The sequence below is a fragment of the Neopelma chrysocephalum genome, unplaced genomic scaffold (genome assembly GCF_003984885.1).
Source record: "Neopelma chrysocephalum unplaced genomic scaffold, ASM398488v2 Primary Assembly neopelma1_59, whole genome shotgun sequence".
NCBI lineage: Eukaryota > Metazoa > Chordata > Aves > Passeriformes > Pipridae > Neopelma > Neopelma chrysocephalum.
The window spans coordinates 12539623-12564198 of record NW_020897714.1 but is presented as its reverse complement, the minus strand read 5'-3'; the positions used below and the strand labels follow the sequence as shown (position 1 = coordinate 12564198).

Genomic DNA, 24576 nt, shown 5'->3' with positions numbered 1-24576 from the left:
ACACAGTGACTTTGTCACCATTTTCTCTGAAGAAGAAACACAACTGCAGATACCATTAGAAGAGCATCTACCCATGGCTACAGTATTGCATCCTATCCCCGAACCTTGTTTAATTCTGGAAAATGGCTGGGTGTGAACTGATTTATTAATCATCTAATCATCCAAGGTGATTTTTTTCTTTAAAAAGCAAAGAAAGAAGGAAAAAATATTAAAAATAACCACCAAAAAAAAGCCTCAACAAAATATATTGGGTGGAAGAACGGGAGAGCTGTAAGCTGAGCACATACAGGATAAAGAGTTATGGGGATTATTAAAGATCATAGAATCATAGAATCATAGAATAGGTAGGGTTGGAAGAGACCTCCAAGATCATCAAGTCCAACCCCTGATCCAACTCCAATTACTATATCATGGCACTAAGGGCCACGTCCAATCTCTTTTTAAAAACCTCAAGGGATGGTGAATCCACCACCTCTCTGGGTAGGCCGTTCCACTGCCTGATAACCCTCTCTGTAAAGAATTTCTTCCTAACATCTAACCTAAACCTCCCCTGGCAGAGCTTGAGCCCATGTCCCCTTGTCCTATTGTTGGTTGCCCGGGAGAAGAGACCAACCCCCGCCTGGCTATAACCTCCCTTCAGGTAGTTGAAGAGAGTGATGAGGTTGCCTCTAAGCCTTCTCTTCTCCAGACTAAACAACCCCAGCTCCCTCAGCCTCTCCTCATAGATGCTTTAGTAGAGCAGATACTGTATGCAAGATTTTGTAGATGGTTCTCTCAGCTCTCATAGTTTCCTTTACATGAATAGTAGGTGCATCCACACCACAAAAGCCAGAAAAGGAGCTTACTGCTTAAACGTTGTGATTCTTAGGAAGAAATGTATATATACAGTGACTGGCTCTCATTTGTGGACACTTACTAAACATCCTAAATCACCACTGGTTAATTATTAACATTTTAAAGCAGTTTTTTTAGTGAAACTTTCTATTAGATAGGCTTATTAATCTTACATTTAGAAAATGCTTCACACAACACAGGCCATCTAATTTGTTCTTCATCCTTCACTGGTGATGGGATTATGTTTGCACAAGTAGAATACAGCCTCAGATAGAAGTATTCTTGTTTCTGACTTCCAAAAGGGTGGGATTTTTAAAACTTTAAGTTCTGGCACAGCTGCTCTGAAAAGTTTAAATGGAAAATGACAGGAAAGTCTGAGAGTGGGCATCCAGTAGAATATGCTTAGGCAAAAGATGATGTGTGATGTCACAGGTGTTTTCTTGATGAGAAGGAATCTTAGTTAAAGGAAATTGAAGTGGCAATTAAAACAAATCTTAAGGATAGGGAAAGGGGCAATAAAATGTCTGTTAACAAAATTAAAATTTAATGAATAATGGACTAGAAAGTGAATTTCAGTGTGGCCAGGGATAAAGTGCTTAATACGTTTTGCAGTGGGGAAAAAAATACCCCTGATCAGAGGTAGATTCAGTGGCAGATGTGGATGGTAAAACTGAGTAATTTAGAAAGGAAGGAGTAGCAGTAGTTATTTCTGTTGCAGGTTTTGACTAAAGCTGAGGGATATATCTACCTGAGGTCATGCTACAGATGTTATAAAGATGTTTGTCATCTACAAAATAAAATATGAGATGGCATCTGCTGAAATAAACATTCTCAGGCCAACTTGACTGTGAATTATATAGATTAGACAAGGAGTTTTCTGATTTGCTGAAGTTAATGAGTAACTGCAGAAGTTTTAGTTTCCTGCTAGCATAGGGAAAAGCTCCAGTAAAAAGCTGCTTTTTTGGCTTCGTGGAACTCCTGGAGACTCTTTGGGAACTGTCCCTGGCATACGCCATGCACTGTTGTCATCATGTGCAGCACTCATCTCTCTGGTGGCTGCTCTTTTCCTGCACGAAGCTGATAATTTCCAAATTGAAATAAATGGGTGTTTCTCTGCACCCACGGTGCTGTAATCTTGGCTCAGGACCTCATTTGAACTCGGTGATGACTTTACAGTAATCGCCTTCCTTCCCCTTCTCCATTTGGTTCTGGGAGACAGTAACTGCTTGGGAGTTTCCTGAGTCCTTCCTGTGTTGTCGTAATAGAACAAAGCTATTTTAATTTTCTCTCTGTCTTCATGGCTGACCAAGGTCTGTCCACAGGCCAGCTAATCTTGTCTTCTCTAAATATATTTCTTTTTGTGATCAGCATTTGTGTGTTGATTTTTTTTGGTCATTGGTGATGTTTGTTTGTTTGTTTAACTCTATCTTAAGCATTATCTAATCAACACCTTGCTGTGGCAGAATCCCCTCCCTTGAACTGCTGGCCACACTGCTTTTGATGCAGCCTAGTGTATGATTTGGCTTTCTGGGCTGCAAGTGAACATTGCTAGGTCATGTGGGACTTCTTGTCCACCAACACCCCCAAATTCTTCTCCTCAGAGCTGTTCTCAATCCATTCTTCACTCAGCCTGTATTTGTGCTGGGATTGTGGTGGCCCAGGTGCAGGGCCTTGTACTTGGCCTTGTTGAACTTCATATGGTTTGCACAGGCCCACCTCAAGGCTGTCCAGGTCCCTCTGGATGGCATCCCTTTCCTTCAGTATTTTGACTACGCCACACAGCTTGGTGTCATCTGCAAATTTGCTGTGTGCGCACTTAATCCCACTGTCGATGTAGCAGACAAGTCTGTTTAACAGTGCCGGTCCCAAAACTGAACCCTGAGGAATACTTCAGCTGTTCAGGTTACTGGCAGACACCTTCCATGGGATCCACTGTGACAGGTTTTCTTTCTGGTAGCTATCGCAGTTGGAGGTGGTGAGTCTGAATAGTTAGTCTCCATCCCTGCTTTCCTATGATTCAAAGCTAGGAAAAGTTCAGTCATAATTATCCCTTGTGTAGGGAGGCAGAGGGCAGCTATATGGAGAAGCCCTGGGAATTGTTGTCTGCACAAAATTAAGTGTTGATCAGCCCAGTGAGATCTCTGCTGGCTGCAGCAGCTTGGGCACGTGGGGTTTCTAGATTTGCTTTTTGTTTTGCAGGGTAGCTAATTGTTTTTGGCCTGTGTCAAAATAAGTCTGTGACATCCCAGGATCTTTTTGCAGACCTTGAACACAGATTATGTGATCTTGGATAGTTATAGTGTAATTAGCAATTATCAGATATTTTTAAGGATTAAAAGTAAGCCCAGAGATTTGCTGTGTTTCTGTGTAATTTTACCAAAACTTAAAGCTCTGTTTCCTCAAGTCTGTGTTTTCTTATTTATCTTTCCATATCCTCTTTTTTATTTTCTTCTGGAATACCATTTCTTAAATCTCTACTGAAGTTGTCAAGGCTAGTTAGAAGAAGAAGGTTGTGAGCCTGTCTCATGCAATTTCTGTATTCCAAATACGGCTGAAGCTAATGAAAAGAGACCTCTATAATCATTGTACAGCAGCAGAACAAGGTTATATTTCATAGTTTTGACAGCTACCTGCAAGGTGTTTGTTTCTGGGGGGATGGGAATTGGTAATCACAGGAGATTCTGCCTTCCTGCTTTTGAGAAGAATTGTTGGGCAGAGTAGTTATAATATTGCCATCCCTGATGCAGTTGTTTAGCGCATGCATTGAGGAACAGCCCTGTGTATATTCACAAATCTAGAATTCCAGACAGAAAGCTCCAGTCCGAGTACCATATCTGAAACAAGACCTGCTCCTATCAGATAGAGGATAGCAAAATGGCTGTGATCTTTCTTTATCCTTCTGGCACACAGTACAAATGTTGCACTATACCTGCAGTAAGGGAATAGATTTATCAGACTTTTTTGTTAGACAAACTCTGATGGACAAGAATAATATAAATACTCTAAAGGTACCGTGGCTTTTGCACACTGTCAATGAGCATTGTATCAATACTAGCATAGGCAAATCATTGGTGAGTTTTGAGTCCACTGTGGAAAAACCTACTGTCATTTTCAGACTGCCCACTACTGTTCTCAATATTTCTGAGATAACAAGTATAGCATTTATTGTGGTGTAAACCCAAAAGTTCTTTACATAAATAGAGTATGGTATGTTTATTGACTATACATATTTTAATTTAAGGTCCTTAGAAGACCACCATGATCATCCTAATGTGGTAGTGGGAGATATTCAATCAGATGAAGAAGATATCATGAACAGTTCTGATGAAGATGATGACACAAATTCTGATTCCAGCAAAGGGGAGACTGATCCTCAAGAAGATAAACAGGTATCTTTTTATTTTTTTATCTTTATCTTCTGAAGGTATTCCTTACTCTTGTACTGTTTCATAAGTTGTAACCTGTTGAGATATTTTCAAATAAAAGGTAATAAATCAACATAACTTTATGTATTTTTTTTAATCATTGTTATTGTTTAGTGGTTGGCTTTTTCTAGAAGTTTAATTTAATATGTGCATATTAGCCTGATATTAAGAGGTCAAGTTTAAAAATATCCACTACAAAGTGTGTTTTGCCTGGCATAATTGTTCTCACTCCTTCACTGAATCATGGAGCTGTAGACCTACCTACCATGCCCCTCTAATGGAACTACATGCACAGATGTAGATTTAGAGATCTTCAGTTTTGAGACTTATAAATAGCTTTTAACAAGATTGTCTACAAGTCACAGATTCTATGTGCACAGTGTCTCAACATTTAAAATCACCTCTTTGGCCCTTGGAGGAGTGTAAGCCACAATTGACTGTTGGGGTTGAGATCTGACCTTCTGCTAGCTTCTGTGACTGCCAGCTTGGACTGATTTCCCTTATTTTAATCTTATTACTTCTTCAAATGAGGAGCAAGAAGACAGTGCTAACTACTCCAAATGTGATGAAGTTTTGAGGGTCCTATCCCTCTCCTTGGGGATACTCACGCTCTTATTTCTCAGTCCTGGATGCCCTGAAACCAGCCTGCCCATAGACCAGTGCCTCTCCTCAGCATCAGTCTTGACAGCTGTTTCCTTTGATATATTTGCTTCCTCTCCTTAAAAATAATTAAACAAAAAAAACCCCAACCACAAAACCAAAGCCCCAACAAAATAAACAAACAAAAAACCCCAATGAAACTTTTTAGTGTTGGAAGAGAGGCTTGATGTGTCAGACCTGCATGTTGTTTAACCAAATGAGAGGAATAAATTGGGAAAGGGAAAGAGTCACGGGAAAAACTTGTTCCTGTGAAACTAAACAAGACTGTACCTGTATAAAAGCTAACTTACCTTGCATGCTTTTAGAGGTGCCCTGAACCTTTCACAATGGAGTTTTACAGGAAAGTGTCCCCATTAGGAGCATTCTCGGGCAGGTTTTACGGAGTAATTCAGCGCTTGCTGTGAGGCATCTGCTGTGGGCTGGCTCCAGCTGCTTTCAGCACGTGCGGCCGGCAGCTGGGGATTAACAACCAACTTCCTCACAGGGAGAGCAGCTGCAGAGGAGAATGAAGTAGTCTCTGCACTGGTCATCAGCTGGGCTTGTTTTTATTTTTCCTTACCACAAGCATCTGGCTATTTTGATGCTTTATATCTGTTAGGGGATTTAAAAGGCTCCTTTCCAATGCCGTGCCTAAGAGCCCTATTTGTACCCTTTTGGTTCTCCAAGAGACTCTCAGAGCCAGAGTATCTTTGGCTGAGCAAATGCAAGGTGGCCTTTTCAGTGCCACCTGGTATGTGAAAAGTATTTCAAATGGGGTTGAAAACAGACTGTGATATTTCATTTTGTAATTGTTTAGCGGTAGCATCTTGTTCTCAAAATACTAATTTTCATCTCATTTGCAACTGTCACGTTTACAGTGATGGCAGATACCTTGCTCTGCATAATTGACTTATTTGTGAATTCAGTCATGTAGGGTGCCTGTCAACTGTGCTTTCCACAGAGGCCTGAGGATAGGTGTTACAATCTCACTTGAATGTGATTAACCCTCACTGGATAGATCTAAGTTTAATTTCAGAGGTCAAATCCCAGCTCTGTGTGCAGATGTCTACATTGCATACAAAATAAATAATGTATTTGTACGTATGTGATGCAACATGAAATTATTTAATGTTGAAATTAATTTTAGTAATAAGGCACGATGTCATTTGAATTCAAATTAAAAAGTTTAATTATTTTTTTTTATTTTGAATACAACAATATCGTTAAAACCATCCTATGAGTATCATCTGTTCCATGGTTTCATTTCCAGCAGTTGACATTTATTTACAGGTTTGGAGAAGAACTAAATATCTAGACAAATCTTGAGACATTAGTGCTTATGAACCAAAGTTTCATGGATATAATGCCACCAATATCTTATTTTCTAGACAAACTGTTCAGTGCCTTTATTATACTACGATACTCAATACAGCCTCGCCAGGATTTCCATCTCATTTGGGTTGTGTATCCTGGGATGCTTTAGTGCTCCTCATCCATGCTCTTTCTTCGCAGTCCATTAAAATGAAAGCCTGAATGTGTAATAGATGTGGTGACAGCTGGCAGCAGAGAAGCATATGGCAAACCTTGAGAGCTGTTTTGGAGAAAGGTGTTTTATCTGAGGGAAGTTGTAAGTGGGAGCTACACTGTGTAGCACACACTTCTGCATCCTGATGCCTGCCCCCATTTGCTTTGTTAAACCTGTTCGTTCTATCTGATGTTGAACAGTAGCATTGATTTTTTGAGAGCCAAATGTGCGCATAAAAACCAACATCATCTCTACAGTGTTTCAGGTAGATGACAAGGCTCACGCTTCTGCATCTTTGCAGCACAGTTGCTATGTGTTCCAGCAGCTCCTTTAATAGTCAGAAGCTGACTTTTCAGTGTGTTTTTCCTTTCTTCTCCTTTCCTCTTGTTTTTCAGTAAAGAAAGTGCATGTGTCTTGTAAGATGTTCCTGAAACACCTTTGAGTTCACAACAAATATTACTGTTGCTGTATTAATCAGGAAAAAAAAAACAAATAATGTAGAAATATTATCTGTACTATAGTACTTTTGCTAAATAGTAACTGTTATTTGCTAGGACTTCATCCATTATGGGCTTCAGTGCTTCCTCTAATAATCAAATGAAAAGGCTGATAGTGTTGTAAAAGCTAATCTTAGCTAATATCGTTGTTTCCAGCTACAAGCTGAATTGATTTTCTCACAAATCCTGAAAAGACAGAAGATTTCAAAGCCAAGAACTTTCAAAGCAGTATCAAATGTTTTTCTTAGAAATAACTTGAATAAGTGCATTGGATTTGAGGAACTACTAGTTGGAAATGATCTTTATGACCATTTTAGTAGGTGCATGGTATAACATATAATTTTATTTGCAGAGTAAGGCAGCTGGAAAGAAAACAAAGGTTTACCATATTGCCAAGGAGATCATGAGCTCAGAGAAAGTGTAAGTATCAATGCTAAACCTAACCACTACTCAATTTATTTTAATTAGGCAATTAAAATGTAACTATTTGCTTTTTTTTGCTTTTCTGATAGGTTTGTGGATGTGCTAAAACTCTTACACATTGTAAGTACTCAAAAAACAAGTAGTTTCCTCTTATATTTGTTTAATCTATTAAAGTTTTATGTTTAGGTTTTATTGTAGTGACTGTGCCTTTTTTCTGCTGTGCCTACATATTCAAAATATAAAAATTAATCTAAGTAAGCTGAACGTTAAAGTCACACATTTTATATAATGCATGAATATTTTGGTGGCTCCTTCTACATCTCCTTAATAAATGTATGCAGTCTTCCAGTTGAGTATGGGTTTTGCTTCAAGACTGAAAATTGAATATATATCCATTTATGTTAATCAACATCGTATTTTTAAGCTAGCTTGTATTGGCTTATAAATATGTACGTAGTAACAAAAATAAAGGTTTTTGTTAGAAAACAAACTCTTTAAGTGGTGGGGGAGGAAGGAACAATTTACCTTTAGAAATGGTACATTAAAATGCACATTCTTTAAGTAATCCAGCTAATATCTAATAGCTGTAATGGTGCATCCATCACCATGGCAGCCTTTTTTTCTTTTGGGCTGCAGTTCCTTGACAGATGTTTGCTTCTGATAAGAGCTGTGATTGTAGTACCTGCAATGTGTTGTCTACAGCAAGGGTTAAGTATTTCATGCATGTTTATGCAGATCAGTTGTCTGTAAACAACTGCTGTGTTGAAGGTGCTAATAGTAAATCAATGAAGAATTTTTCTTTCTCTAGTTCAGTTTTATATGTTTTCTGTCAACTTCTTAATGATATATGTTTGTACCATTTTGTCACTCTATTAAGTGCAAGCATAGTGATGTTTTCTCTGAAGCAACAGAAGTGGTTATTTTGCAACCAGATGCATTGCTCTATCTCAGTCTCTTGAGAAGCATGTTCTATGCAACTGGGAACAAAGGTTCTTATAGATGGTTGTATACAGTCCTGTAATAGAGAGATCTTTTCAGGAAACAAAAAACTTACCACACCATTTGCTGATTGCTCTTTCGGTTTCCTCCTAGTAATTGATTTTCTGATTCTGTTCAAGCTTGGTTTTTAAAAGCTGGATCAAGCAGTTGCGGCCAATATATAATTTATATTCAACATGTTTCTGGTACAGAACTCAAGCTAAAATACTGTTTAAAGGAAGAGAGTTGTCCTGGAAAAGTTTTAAGCTGTATAATTTTAAATTATCATATTTTTCAGGCATGTAACTTACTTGTTAAAGGTGTCTTTGTTTATTAGTGTGCCAGTTTTTCAGGTAATGTGCAGTACTGGAAGAAAAGGCTGTTGGTGAGGAGGAGAATACAGGCAAGCAGGGGAAGAATGTGAGAAAGGGCAAATAGTAGGGAGCTTAGTGAATTTCTAAGATAAAGTTGTCCTCACAGTGTAGAAGTGCAGTGGTGTAGGATGCGTTTTGCTTTTCCTTTAATGGATAACTTGCAACTCTATTCATGACAGTGTGCTAGTTCCTAGCTGCCAAATAAAAGCTATTAGAATGTTTTTATTGGCTAGCAATAACAATCAACATGTATTCAGCCTGGTCTAACAGAGAGGATGCTAGGCTAGAAGTTGAGGAAATACTTTGTCCTCAACTTGTTGGTTGGACTGCAGCGGGAACCTTGATGAATGTCCTTGTTATACTGGTTTTTAGGCTCTGTGTGGATGGTTCTTAATTAAATAAAAATTGCCATTGCTGAGAAAGGTTGCAGAAACATGATTTTTATTTCCACAGAATGGTATGCCTGGGGATTTGTATATGTTTGTCACAGATGTCATTAAATCTGTTATTAAATCTGTTTAATTTAATAATATATTTCTTATGGATGATATTTTAATGTTGATAAAACTATCCTGTAGATTTCATGTCTGCTGAACCACTTTGGCTTACTAGATTCAGTGTCAGAATTACTAACTGCCAGTCAAGCAATTTCTGACAAATTTCTAGAATTAGAACTTAGATTGCCCCCAGGCTGGGTTGTTTTACCCATAGTAAAGATTTAGCTGGTCAGGGGATGTTCTGTAACACCTTCTGACTCATCTATTAGTTATTTAGCAACTAATTCCATTCACAGTGATATGAAATTAATACTATTCTCCTCAGTCTGTTTTACCAATGCCAGTTAAATGCAGCTCATGGCATTTAATAGAGCCAAGGAATAGGACTGTTTTAATTTGCTACGACTTAGAGCCTTAGAAGTGGAGCCTAAAGCAGTTGAGAAGGTGGGAATGTGATTGCAAACTTCTTACAAGTACCATTGGGGGTTTCTTAGCATTTTTTCTTTTATATTGACAAAGTCAAGTTAGGTGGAGCAACTCTTCAAGATACCAGGGTGCCGGCATATGCGGACACTGTCGCACACTGTAAGTTCATCTGACTGCTTCTGTTGAAGATATACTAGAAAAGTCTCGAGAAAATTAAAAAACACTTGAAGACACTTCTATAAATACTAAATAAGCTGGTCATAACAGAGATAAGGGACTCCACACTGGCTTTCCACACTCTATCAAACAGACTCGGTGAATGGGATTGCTTGAGGGTGTAATCAAACATTAGATGTAGTGCTCTTTCAGGGGACAAGATTCCAGTGAAATGCTTTTGGAAACTCCTGAAAACAAAGGGGGTTAAATTAAATGAGCTCTTCTGTATGCATCTTTGTGAGATGGTTCATGGTGGTCCCCTGGGGGTAAAAAAGGGTTGAGAAGATAGAAGTGCTGTTCCTTCCCTAAGGGCAGTTGCAGAAAAAAAAAACAGTGAACTGGCTGTAAAACAAAAGTGACATAGGAGTTGCTCTCTGCCCTAAAAACACCTGGTGTTCCTGGAAAAGGAGTAAGGCAGTATTGGTGCCCTTTGTACTTTTTTGTTGTGGCATTCTCTGGAAATTGTTAGCTTTGCACAAGTGAGAGGACCTCCTCAGCAGCACCCTGGTGCCCTAAGGGTAAGGTGCCTGGCTTATTTGTTGTCTTTTTTTTTTGGTGTGAATTTTGTTCTTTTGCCAAAACCTGCCATTCCTGTTGTTATTCCAACCTTTTCAATTTTGTTTCCTCCCTGCTGTGATGATATAAGCAGCAAGGCTTCTGGTCCAGCAGAATACTTGCTTTTTTGGGATGACTCCTTCACTTCAAGGCTTAGTGTATAATTTTTTGCTGTATGAAAAGAAAAACTTAGGCCTGTGGGCTTTTGCATGAACCTTTAAATCTGTGCTTCTGACTTGGACTTCTGTTCTGTCCATATTAGAACTCTCAGCTGTCAGGAGGCACCTCTTATCGTTTCTGCAGCCACAAGATCAGCCTCTTCTGGGAAAAGGCAGATAAGAGGTTGAACGTCTTTTTTTTTTTCTATTGTGTGTCCTTCCAGATACACTTAGAAGAGTGAAAAATTCTGATTTAATGTTTCCATTTTTCAGAAGACAATTGCAAAATTCTCTCTACAAAAACTATATATATCTATAATCTATCTATCTATCTATCTATAAGCTTATATTTTTGTATATTATACCCAAATATTGTGAAAAATAATTCGTAGTAAATTTGGAAAAAGAATGTCATGAAAATATAGATTAAAAAAATTAATAGCTATGGGCTTTGGAGCAAAGGAAGTTCTGACCTCTGGTCCTGGCTTACAAGTGACCTACTGTTTGGCTGTGAAAAATTCTCTCAACCTCCAACTTCTTTTTCTCCATCTGTAAAATTCCAATACTTGACCAGTCTGAGGTGAATATGTAGACAAATTTTTAGTCTCTGAAGTGCTTTAGAATTGCTGATTAGGGTATTTGACAATGAGTTGCAACTGTAGTCCTCTTATCAAGAAGACTAATGAAATAGTTTAGTTTTAGAAGGAAACATTGTTCTACTACCCAGCCTATTCCCTGAAATAACATTCTGGGAAAATGGCACGGTCAAATCATTGGTTGTTGTAAAAAATTACCTATCTTATGTTGTTAAAGACTTATAAAATATTTTACTACCTGAGAAAAAAAATGTGTGAAACTACTTGGCACCTTTCCAGAAGTAATCTCATATGTTTGAAAAATGTCTCAATCCACACTTAGTCATAGTCTTCATTAACTATAGTTGCTGTAGTTTAACTTAGCTAATAGTCTGACTCTCGTTAGGAGTGCCTATTTATGTTTTAAATACTGTATTTGGGAAATCTGTAGCTGTATTCCTAAGCAGTCATGTTTACAGTTTGTCATATCTAGCAGCCTGGCTGTTCCCCAGAGCGTGAAACATCTTCCCCTTCCCTCCTCCCTCCTCATAGGATGTCTGTGTGTGTGTGTGTTCCTTGAAAAGCATCCAAGTGCAAACATACTTTTTTTCCTTAAATTAAATTGATATTTGAGCTATCTGCAGGTGCATTTAGCTGGAAGTTGTACCTCAGCAGAAGGGATTATGACTTATTTTTATTTTGCTGATGGTATTTTTTGGGATAACAGATCCAAGATGAATATTGGTTGAAGACTTAGGAAAATACGTGACCATGTTTAGATCATGTAGTACTTCCTCCTCCTGTTAAATTTCCAAGAAGTTTTAATTTCATCCATTTGAAATTATGTGCATTCAGCTATTAGATACCTGAAGGTTCATTTAACCCAGCCAGCAGCTGAGGGAGGGTTTAGTCTGCTCTATACCTCTTGGTTTACAACTAAGCTTGTTCCTTTGCTCCGTAGACTGATGTGGGTAGGTCGCTTTGCTGTGGGCTGGGAATCCTCCAGTGGAAAGAACTGGGAGGGGTTGTGAGTCAGGACCTTTGCAGAGGGGAAGTGCTGACCGTGTATGATTCACAACAGGGTCAGAATTATTTCAGATATCACGGCACTTTGCTTATTTAAAGAAGCTGCATTGAAGGAGAGGTGGGAGGAAACACAAGCAGCGGTGGTGGTATCCTTCTCAAATACTGCACAGCTCTAGGGGGAGTGTATACTAATAGGATAATTAAAATTCCTTAAACGTTTTCAAGTTAGAAGTGTTATATCTGCAGTAATTCGGCAGCGTTATGTACTCAGCCCTTAATATGCCTAGACTAGATTTTCAAAGGGACAAGTAGCCAGCAGGATGCTATCTCAGTCTAGAATAAACTAAAACTGTTTCTGGTTTGGAAAGAATGTTCTTCCCAGGGGCGGTGATGGGTGGTGTCCTCTGGAAGTAGCTGTGTGAAGACAATTACCTTTACCTAAGCAGTAAAACGTGGTATCATAAGATTATTATTGGACCAGAATATAATGTAGAAACTGTAAACGAGCATTTCAGAAAGTGTACAATAGCTCCCCTCTTTTAAAAGGAAAAAATCATCCTGGTAAAAAGCTGAGATGATTCACTATAACTAGCATAATATTCTGGGTTTTGTCATGCAGCATATGAAACTTGTCTAGAGTTGCAAATGTTTTTCAGTGAAATGAGCACATTAATTCCAAAGTGAGGCAAGCTGGGGATGTGTTGGTTGGTTGGAGGTTTTTTGATGAATAAGATAGTAATATTTGAAAGGCGCATTTTCAATTAGAAAATCTCTTTAAAATTCACTGTAATGAATTGCTGCATTGCTTCAAACAGAATAATTTCTAGGACAACCTAGGTGATTGTCTTCGAACAGACTGATGAAAGCAATGCTTTTCAGCAGTGTTATATAGAACTATGCGCTAAATATGTTTGCAATGTAAATCACTTCACCCAGGTATATATAGATATCAGAGCAATGTATATATTATTTGCAAGAACAATTCTGTTTTAATTTAGCAGTGAACAGATTTAGTTTTAGAAGGAGCTAGGTTCTGGGGCTTTCAATTACTTTTACTGCAATTTCTAATTTGTAAGTCATTCATCTAAAAAGTTGTCATCTGAATACCTTCCACCCTTTGGAGTGAAATTTCAGGGTTTACTTTGTAAGTTAACTTATTTTACATCTGGTAATTAAACCAGACCTGTTCTATGTTTTTTCATTTTGGATAAGAAATTACTTTCTCAGAAGGCCAGTACCTTCAAGTGTAAACACTGTTAACTTCAACCTTGTTACATTTGTTTGACTTTTCCCACCCCCAACCCCGAGGCATGTGCTCTCTGCCTTCAACTCTTAAGTTTATCTCAAGATGAACTTGGCATGACAGTTACTTCACACCCACTGCCAGGTTAAAAATAAATCTTAATATGATTACAATGACAAATGCATAGTCAGTAGTGAAGACTTGATAATTAAAAAAAAGAAAAGGAAAAAATAAAGCCATGAAGTTTACTTCTTGTTGTTTCACAGGCTGGTTCATGTAATTTGAAAGCTTCGTGTTATCTTTCTTCCCTGCATTTCCTCTCTGCAAGGCTTCCTCATTTTACTCAGTTGCGGAAGGGGGCAGAGGGGGTGATGAAACAAAGTTTTGGTTGGCTGTTTTAATGATAGAGCCTTTCATGGCATGATGAAGCTGATGGACTTTGGATCAAGCTAGTTGAAAAACCAAATCTGTGTTTGGAAAACACCCTGCAGACTCTTTGAATGCTGTATCTAGAAGTTAAATAAATGCTCTTAACTGCAGATGACATTCCTGTGTTATCTAGTGCTTAAACCTGGCTCCCTGCTCTCCTTTTATTGTTTGGTCAGGGGAAAGCCTGGGTTGTTGATTACCGTACAGACAAAATGCTTTTCTTTTCATCGTGCGAGTAGTCTTATGACATTCAGACAACATTCTTGTTTCATCCTATGGCAAAGTACATACAGTATATTGTATGTGCATGTGTTTGGGGGGGAAGAGAAAATTATCATAATATGATGATGCATTTTGCATGAAGCTCTCCAGAATGTCTCATTTGAGCTGTTGCCATTGTAATTCCATGTATCATTTCAGTGTTAAGTAATGCCCTAGGGTCAGAAAAACCCATAAGATGCAGCTGGTAGTTAACCTATGTGTCACTAGTCTGCACAGAGGATGTAAAACGGACATTTCCATATGAATAACGCCATCTGTTTTTTAACTCCCTTGCATTTAGTTCTCAGCCTTCCCCCAGCACAGCCAGTGCCCTGTATCTCCTTTCAATTTCTTGCCAGAACTGCCCAGCCACAGCCTTCGTGACCCAGAGGGTCACAAAGCAAGAAAGTGTGTCTGGAGCTCATGCTGCCCAGAGCTGACATAATGAGGAGAGAGAGCAGGGAAAGTTGAGGTTTAAGTTGGAGGGACCCTAAATAGTACCAGATGCTGTATGGATGAGATAGCTAGTAAGACTGGTAGTAATAGACCTGAGGAGAAGGAAAAGGGGGGATTAATTCCCTCCCCCACCCCCAACCCGAGGACAATACAGATTTTCAAAGGCAGGTGTGGACCCCATGCACATTTAAAATATAACTCATCATTGTACTTAAAAGTATGTTGATGGTCACCTTTTTCAGGATACCAAGAGAATTGTGCATGTGCTACCAGGTTTCATTAACCACAAATTCAGAAAGAGCTATTATGTATTGATTCTCTTTTGTCCACTGTTGCCCAAATTCAGGTGAGACATGATGCCACCTAATTTGTATTTTCTTTTTTGTCAGTTTGTTTTTGTCAGTGTTGTTTTTCAAGTGAAATGCTAAATTACTAACCTTTTTGAAAGTTTTGTTTGCATGTAAGTAGAGAAAATACCTCGTGTAATGGATACTGAGTTTCAATCCTGGCCATGCGGACTTGTGTGGGGCCAAGATTTTAGTTCTGAAGTTTAATAAGGATCAACCAGCCTCATCTCTGTCCTGTTGGGAGCTGGTTTTAGCATAAAAATGCTATAAGATTCTTCAAGAGTAAACAGGGTTTTCTTTCTCCCTTTAAATGTTTGGAAGGTACCGGTATTAGTTTTGATCATTGCTAACATTTGAAATCTCATGGTTCCCGTATGTTATTACAATATCTTTTTGTTAGATGTTAATTTTCCTGTATATAGAAGAGCTGCTACATATAGTAATTTTTTGTAACCCTACGTTTTGTCCACGAGGAACATCTTCCAAAATGGCAGTTGTAGATGACTTATGAGCACTACTATGATTTTTAAGTACGATACTATGATCATATTAGTGATATAACAGTTTTGCTTTTTGACTTACATATTTGCACGAAGACAAGGCTGCCAACAACCTTGCAGGTACAAGCTTTGTTTATCCCTCCTTGTTTCCTCATATGTAATACCACCACATTTCTTAAGGGTATGTTGTAAAAATAACGAAAAACTTCTATATTATGCATACAGGAGCAAGAAAGTAAAGCTCCAGTGTTAAACCAAAGGGATTAAGGCAGTCCCAGGGGAGTAAATTGAAGCTGCAGGGAAACATAACCCAGATGGTACCCGCCTTGCCTTTGGTAATAGGGAGCAGCGCCTGGAATGTCTGCAATGAGAACTCCATTGTGCTCTCTGTGTTGGTGCTTTGAAGGCTGTTCACTCATGGCAAGCGGGGTTTCTGTCTTCTTTGTACTCTGGCAGGATTTCCGGGATGCTGTGGCGCATGCCTCTAGGCAGCTTGGAAAGCCAGTGATTGAGGACAGAATCCTGAATCAGATCCTCTATTACCTACCTCAGCTCTACGAACTCAATCGGGACCTCCTGAGGGAACTGGAAGAGCGATTATCTCACTGGTGACTATCAATAAAGGGATACCACTCCTTTGATGTTGAAATTTATCTGTGGTGCTTATGTGACTCCATGTGATCATGGCTTGACTCTTGTTTGTGTTTTACGTGCCTTCTTAAATGACAGAATTTACTTTGAAAGTATAGGAGATTATTTTTCATTTAGATGTGCTTGTTTGCCATTTGGATGTATACAAAGGTCCACAAGGCATGCCAATACGTTTTTGTAGCAATCGCACTTTTTATTTAAAATTTAATTTTTAATTGAAAGTTCTGGTCCCTGTGTGAGCATGGTAAGTGCACTGATTTCCTTAAGGGGAAAAGGAGGCTGTCCTGAAGACTAGTTCACATTTTAGAGGTAGTTTAGATTTACTGATCAGAAACAGCACTGATTGACAGCCACAATCCCCTTGAAGTCCATTCTCAGTTACTGTGGTGGGTGGATCTAAATCAGCAATACAAAACCTACTGACAAAGGCACTGGAATGGGTAAAGACTTGCTGTTAAGTTTGAAGATCCATTTCCTCAGAAATCAACCTTATACTAAAGTGTTCAAACAGTTGAAGACCATTTAAAAAACACTGTGTATTAAGTGGTTGTCATCTAACACTAGTGCGTTGATGTGTGCCTAATAAAGTTTTTCAGAGTAGCCACTGAGATGGATGCCTATCTGCTGCACTGTAAGCTTTTGTTCAGAACATAAACTAGCACATCTTACTCTGAAAGGGATAGATGTTTTGCTGTAGGGTTAAGATGTACGCTATTTTTAGCTCTAACTGTGCCTTTTTTTTTTCTATTTCTAGGCTTGAACATCAAAGAATTGCTGATATATTTGTTAAAAAGGGTCCCTACCTAAAGATGTATTCAACTTACATCAAAGAATTTGATAAAAATGTTGCATTATTAGATGAACAGTGTAAGAAGAATGCAGGGTTTGCTTCAGTAGTCAAAGACTTCGAGGTATTGTATTCTTTTGTAAGATATATCCTATTTTGTAACTTTTTAGCAATTGTGATCCTCTGCAAGGCTTTAGAAACTGTCCTCAATTTTTTTGTGTTTTAGTGGTGGGTTTTTTTGCTGCAGTCTTGGATTGAGACATGAAGAATACAAGAGGCCTTTTTAAGGACTTGGTGTTTCAGATTTGCATTATTTTGAATGCAAATTCAAGATAATTAGCATTTTTGAAACATGAATCTTTTAATTCTGTGTTGTCTTTAGAAGTGTGGATTAATTAATACTTCTGCAGTGAGCACTCCTGTCTTCTCTGTCTTTTTGCCTAATGAGCACTGAAGGGATCACAAAGGAGCATGTTGCCCTTGCCATCCTGTTTCCTTTATTTCTGGAAAGTTTCACCTCTCATCCTCCTAAGTCAAAGCACCTGTTTTGAATCCACAGCATATGAGCGCTTACTGATATATTTTAACGCATGGGTAATTTTGCATGCAGTCTTCCATGCTTGCTCTGTAGTGTGGTGTTTAACACTGGTCTGGTGTTTAACACTGGTGGTCACACTTCTTAATGATAAATCAGTAGCTGTTTTTAGGCATGTTTTCTTTTGCTGGAGCCTTTGACAGCCATGGAATCATTTATTTTGCATGTTTCTTTCAGATGAGCCCTCGCTGTGCTAGTCTGGCCCTCAAGCACTATCTGCTCAAGCCAGTTCAGAGGATTCCCCAATACAGGCTCCTGTTGACAGGTACAGTCAAGCTCTTTGTCAGGCTGAACAAGCCAGTCTTCACACGCCCCAGGAAACCTGTTTTCAGGCAGTTGTATCCATCTGTAAAGCATGTTTATCTGACTTTGGATATGTGAGGCTTTTTAAAAAACATGGCACAATATATTCAGCTCTTTTTAAAACGTGGCATGGGTTTAGAGGCTTTCATTGTTAATATTGATTGAGATAAGATACACAGGCAAGGTGCTAATATTTCTAACACTGTGGTGTGTTCTGATGGTACATTTAGCAGTACATGGAAAACATGAAACCTGTGGTGGTTTTTGTTTCTGTGGTAATAGAAGCCTGTCATTTCCTTAAGGATTGGAATGCTCCTGTTTGCTTTGGGTTTTCCTTTTTTCAGGGAGGGGGAGGTTGGGTGGTTTTTCTTCTTTAACAAATGAAAAAGGCAGTATGGAAAATTGGAGCTAGGAGAAGAAAGATGTCTATGCAGCTGTGAACTTCTGGTAGTAGCTTCTCCATTTCTCCCCCACCCAGGTGTTTTGACCGTAAAATCCATTCTGTTTTAAAGGCAGAACACGTTTTTAGTGTACATTTACAAGTGCTTAAAACTTGTCATGGGGGCATTGTACGCTAAGGAGCTGATTTGGGACTAGGAAATCTGGGCTCTGTACCCTGCTCTGGCACTGGCATGTTTGGGTGACCTTGAGCAAGTCATCTCCATGATGCAGTGGGTTTTTCTGTCTGTAAGGGGAGGGCAGTGACAGAGGCCTCCTTTGTGAAGTATTTTGAGATGTGTTTGTTGTAAGAGGGGGATGGCTCCTGTAAGGATTTGGAAATACTTAAGGCATTGTTTTTGAGAGCCATTGCTTCTTGATGAGCAATTTAAAAATAGCCTCTGTTTATGTAGTAACTGCAAAATAAAATGCTCTGTGACCTTTTTTTTTGGCTCTGTAACAGCTCATTGGCATTTCCCCAGCAAGTACTTAGACTAGTGATGCTGTGGGAGATACAGACTAAAGTGTTAAGCAGCAGTTACCAAGTTATTAACAGTGACTGTTTTCATTTTAATCATCTCATTAAACTCACAGGTGTTGAAAAAAGGGGGAAAACTCCTTATATGGAATACTTTATAGGGGAAAATCTTAATGACTTTTAACTGATGAAATTAAACAATAAAATGGCATTTGGGGAGCTGCTTTATTTTAAAAGGATATTGACTTAGGACGTGGTATAGGCTTGTTATACACTTCAAAATCAGGAGAGCTTTGGATAAGTTCAGAGGTTTTAATTGAAAAGGTTGAACAAAGGATCATAATAGAGCAAATGCCAGTGTCAATATACACAGCAAAGCAAGAGATGTCAGGGATGAATGGCACTGAAACAAAACTCAGATGTTGAAGGGGAATTCTTCATGATCATTAGCTGTCACTGTGGCTGGAACAGCCAAAGGGCCACGGCAGACCTCGATGATCAGGATGGTATCTACATTCGATATCGTACTGATGGAAGCCTATTCAACCTAAGGCGTCTGAAGGCCCACACCAAGACCTTAAACCATCTTGTCCGGGAGCTGCTTTATGCTGATGACGCCGCCCTTGTTGCCCACACAGAAGCAGCCCTGCAGCGTTTAACATCCTACTTTGCAGATGCTGCTGAGCTCTTTGGGCTGGAAGTCAGCTTAAAGAAGACTGAAGTTCTCCATCAACCTGCACCTCAGGAAGTCCCCCATCATCCCCACATCACCATCGGCCAATCAGAGCTCAAATCAGTCCAACAGTTTAATTACTTAGGCAGCCTCATCTCCTCGTATGGTAAGATTGACGGGGAGATAGACAACAGGTTAGCGAAGGCATATAGTGCTTTTGGAAAACTCCATAAAAAAGTTTGGCGTAATAAACACTTGAAGAAAAGTACCAAGATCAGTGTTTACAGAGCCATAGTGCTGTCTACTCTCTTATATGGTTCCAAATCATGGGTCATCTACCACCACCACCTGCGTCTCCTAGAACGCTTCCATCAACGCTGCCTCCGTACAATCCTAAACATCCACTGGTCAAATTATGTGACCAATACATCTGTTCTTGAACAGGCAGCAATCACAAGTATTGAGGCCATGCTACTGAGAACGCAGCTGCGCTGGGCAGGGCACGTCTCCAGGATGAAGGACCACCGACTCCCTAAGATCCTGCTTTATGGTGAACTTGCCACTGGCTGCCGGAAGAGAGGAGCCCCGAAGAAAAGATACAAGGACTCCCTGAAACAACAACTCAACCTCGGGCATATTGATCACCATAACTGGTCTACTCTGGCCTCCAATCGGGAGGCCTGGAGACACACCATCTATAACACTGCTGATGCCTTTGAGAAAGCACGCAGGATCACTCTTGAGGAGAAAAGACAACGCAGAAAAAATCGAGCCTTGCAGAATATACCATCCAAGGAGTCTTTCTGCTGTGCCTTTTGCAACCGGTCATGCCTTTCTCGTATTGGCCTTTTTAGCCACCAACGCGCTTGCAAGAAATGTGGGTAGAGCCCTTCCCAAATCTTCGTTCGCGAAGCCTAGCCATGATGATGGCTGGAACAGGCTGTTTTAGACCCTAATAAAAACTCATTCTGTGTTGATGGGGGGTTGCTGTGGGTGTCCCCAGTCTGCAGACCTTACTGTGGCTGCCCAGCTTTAAATACACCTGTAAATGCTATTGAAAGGAATGGGGGGATTGCCATGCTGGTGATGGATTTAGAAAAGTGATTTTCTCTTGTTCTGTTTAAGCAATAAAAGACGTCAGACCAAGAATTTAATTGTACTGGGGCTGGAGAGTGGTCATTTTGGATCTGTTTAATATTCAGCCTGTTCAATCTATCACACATCTGTTGTCCTTGAGATTCTCACTCTTCCATAGCTGTGTGGATGACCCATCTGCTTTGTTACCTTCCAACAGCTCTGTGTAATATTGAGCAATGCCTGTATAAACTTGTGCTATATGAACATCTGGGGGGATGCAAAACACTCGTATCTCTTTTGTTGCAGTGGGTGAGAGGCAGCAATGGAGCAGCTGCCCAGGCTGAAGACAGTGGGGAACTGTGGGGAGGAGGGTCAGAGCAGAGGAGTGAAAATAATCCAGGAAACGAAGCTGTCAGGCCTAAATCAGCAGGGATTTCTTCCTATTTAGATGTTCTGTTTCAGTGGGACAGCTTTGTACTGGTAACCTGCTGCTACTCGGTCACATCACAAGATTGTTGCTGTGCTTTGAAGTGGAGTTACTTTTGTGCTAACCAAAGCAGGAGCAGGTGGGCTCATAAATCAGTCAAGGAAAGGCATGGCTCAGCAGTGTTTCTCTTTAATTATACAGCTTCTCCAGTCCAGTAAGTGGACTTCCACTTCTTCACATACTGGCCTCAAGCTCTATACAGCAAAGATCAGATGGGTTTTCAGGGTTTTCATATAGAAATGAAGGAGAGGTGATTCTCTTTTCTCAAAAAGATTTGAGTAGATGACTTGAGACTGTGCTATATGAACAGGTTCTTGATTGCCGTAGGATAAGTCTCTGTTCTCTCTTTCCCAACACAAGGTTGTGTCTTTGTGTCAAGAGAGAGTGTCTTTAATTATCCTTAACTGGGATATAGTGAGGGGGGTGAAAAATAAGCCTTTGGCACACTGCTGCTTTTCAGGTTGGAAGTAGAGTTGTCAGACTCAAGGCCAGTTATGTGCTGGGGAACAATTGCTTTGAGTTTAATTTAGTTAAATTAGACAACCCAAGAGAAAAGGCAGTTAATGAAGCATAAGATAATTTTAAGCAGCAGAAGAAGTGATAGTCACTGCCCCCCAGCAAGAAGAGAGAATTACTGGCTGCTGTCAGGTAGAAGAACATAAGGAAATTTTGTTCATCACAAAAACAGTACTTGTGTGCCTTTTTGTTGATTTTTGTTGTGTTTTGGTGTATCCGGCAGAATTACGAATTTCTGAAGGTATACTTAAGATCTGTCTAGTCTGAACAACTAGAGCATGCTTCAGAGGAGAAAATTTTTTTGGCAAAAGCAGTAGATACCGTTTCATCTTAATATCTGTCTTCTGTACTTATTTTATCTAGGAATATTTTTGCAAAATTTTTCTGTAATGTTTTTCATGTCTTTGAAATTGGCTTGTCTGCATAGTTTATGCCAGTACTGCCAGAAAGCTGTTGCAAGCACAGAATTTCCAGTGTTTATTCACAGAACAGACTAAAAATATCTGTTCTGATGCTTCTCTGAAGCTGAGTTTTAGCTATGAACTGAGGTCCACTTACCAGATGCACATAAAGAGTACTACAATGAAAATTAGCTACTTATCATTTTCAGGATTTTACAGTTGTTTTATTGGCTCCAGTCTTGCAATACAAAAGCTGCAGAATTTTAAATTAATGCAGTTATGTTAAAATCTCTAAATTTCTCTCTTATATTCACTGATGATATAATTTAAAATGCAAGAATATACCCATCCAAAACGTTTTTGAGTGATGTAAAGTGTTGTTTTGGGGAACATGTCATAAAGCATGACTATGCCAAAAAATAATTAGTTCCCATCTTGGGTCTCTGGTTTTAAGTTACCACTGTAATTACTTTGGATATTAAATTGGATTTCTCCATGTACTAGGGACAGTGTCATAGAAAACCAGCTGTACATTTGCAGATGAGGAAAATATACCCACCTTACCTCTTGTTCCCAGGCCGAAGAGGTGAGCGAGTGGTTGGCAGGTTTATTTTTATTTTTGTATAAGCTGTAGGGACTCATTCTTTACACTGGGAGATTACTGCTGGAGTCCTTTGTGCTGACCCCAATGAAGATCAAGTTGCAATTTTAAAGCTTTAATTTGTTGGCTTTGTGGTGGAGTCCCAAGAGTGCTCTGCCTCAGCAGCATGGCACAGCTCCAACTTGAGGGAGCACCTGTCTGCAGGCAGGGCAGGAGAGGACAGCTGGTGTCATATCTGCGACAGGTTCCTACAGGTTAAACCAAGTTAAAAACTGTGAATTCTTCTCAGTTCTTTTCAAAATACTTCCTGTTAATTTTTTTTCTCTTACACAAGCTTCTTGCCAGCATAATCCAAAGCGAAGCAAGATTAACTACATTTTTTTAATGGAAATATTGCGCTAAATATTGCTCTAGAATGTCTGCTAGCTACTACAGCATGAGATCTTGAGGGACATGAAGATGCAATATTAATGGAGTATAGCTGGAGAAGTCTTGGTGCCGTGTCAGACTTGTCTTAAAAGATCAGACATTATCCAGGGCCTGCTAATGATCAGGCAGAACTCTGAGGAGAGCAGATAGCTGTGGGCGTTCCCTGGCCCATCCAGCCAGATCTCCCAGTGCTCCGTCCACGCCTCCCAGCTGGTTCCTCTTCCTTCACTCCAACCTGCTCTTCATGCTTCTCCCTTGGATCCTCCCTTAGGTCTCTGCCAAAAAATAAAATTTCAGTGCCAAATGTTTCTCTTCTTGTAGTTCTGTTTTTCTCAAAACTTTCATTAAACATGACAGGTTCTCTCACTCTTTGTAGCAATTCTACTGCAGAAACATGTTTCATAATTCCCTTTTAATTTTGTGCATGAGGAGAAGATTATAATACACTGAGCGGTCTCTGAGGGGCATGCATGAAGCAAGACATCTTACAAAGGCAGGAACAATTGGCTCCTGATCCTTTTTGAATAAAAGAATGAATTTGGGTAGGGCAAGCATGTGGGAGTTGAATTATTTCACTCCTGCGTGAAACTTGTACAACTGCAAAGCATATAGTTAGTTTTCAGTAGATCCTCTATTATCTTAATACCTCATTTAAAAGGTAATTATAAATCAGTATTTGTTGCTTTTATCAACCTAACATATATTTCTTTGAATGTTTCTGGTTTTGTTGCTTTCAATTTTAAGCAGTTCAAAGTTGTAGAGTATAGAGAATAAATAGTTGACTTTTTACTGAGGATATATATTAATCTTTGACACGGTATTGCACTTCCTGGTGAACTAGACACTCAACTAGGGAATGGAAACTCAAAGGGAATGTTTTTTTGTATAGTCATACGTTTGGAGTTAATTTTAAATGCTAAGTAAAATAGATTTTAAAACTACCAAGTCTTCAATGGATTGAGGGTGCCATCTCGTGGTTGAACTACATTTATAATGGAAAACCAGAAATGCCTATTTGAACACTGAGGGGCATATACTATTTTTATTACTGAAAAATATTAATCATAATGAGATCTTCTGTAATGGACTACTTTTTTTATTAGCTTCTATAAACAAGTTAGGTGCTCAGGCAAATATCTATAATCTTCAAAATTTTTTCCTTCAGCTTAAATGTGATTGCACGTATGTACTTATTTTTCACTTGCTTGTTTTTTTCTGGAATAATATATACAATGTACCATTTGTCATTGGAGAAAGCCACTGTTTCAATAGTCATCTCTTCACTGAGCAAATACAAAGACATACTTTCTTTATGGAAATGCTAGGTTTCACTTTGTTATTACTTTGACAGATTTAAAAGATTAGGTAGTAGATCTTTGTGGCATAGATTTGCCTGAAAAGCAGATTTTCAGGAAAAAGGTGTTTTTTACTACTTTTTGGTGGTGTTTATTTATTTAACAAAACTATATCTATATTATTTTTTCTTTATACAGATTATTTAAAGAATCTTTTAGAAGAATCTGCGGACTATAGGGATACTCAAGGTAAATGTCTGTTTAAAGAAAAAACAGCTTGTGTACTTATGATGTTTCCAGATTTTAAGTGCTTGCAAAATGTTAAGTCAGTACTAGAAATGTTTTCTATTTAGTTCTAAGTTTCTCAGCGGAGATACTAAAAGATTGCAAGCTTGTGTTTCAAAAAAGTGTGGAGCTGACAGTCATATCAGCTCACCCAAGAGGTAAGAGTGAAGTTCCCC

At 39.0% G+C, this 24576-nt stretch overlaps 1 protein-coding gene across 2 annotated transcripts in view; it reads left to right on the top strand.

Annotated features, from left to right (window-relative positions):
* FGD6 (FYVE, RhoGEF and PH domain containing 6) overlaps positions 1 to 24576 on the top strand; it is a 79957-nt gene that overhangs the window by 25854 nt on the left and 29527 nt on the right. For both annotated transcript variants that reach the window (XR_003533674.1, XM_027679904.1), the window contains exons 3-9: positions 4076 to 4223; positions 7273 to 7340; positions 7433 to 7463; positions 15841 to 15992; positions 16790 to 16946; positions 17595 to 17682; positions 24314 to 24364. Coding sequence is in view for 1 of the 2 variants with exons in the window: in XM_027679904.1 (XP_027535705.1) it covers positions 4076 to 4223; positions 7273 to 7340; positions 7433 to 7463; positions 15841 to 15992; positions 16790 to 16946; positions 17595 to 17682; positions 24314 to 24364 (695 nt within the window). In the remaining variant the exon portion in view is untranslated. The remainder of the gene's footprint in view (positions 1 to 4075; positions 4224 to 7272; positions 7341 to 7432; positions 7464 to 15840; positions 15993 to 16789; positions 16947 to 17594; positions 17683 to 24313; positions 24365 to 24576) is intronic.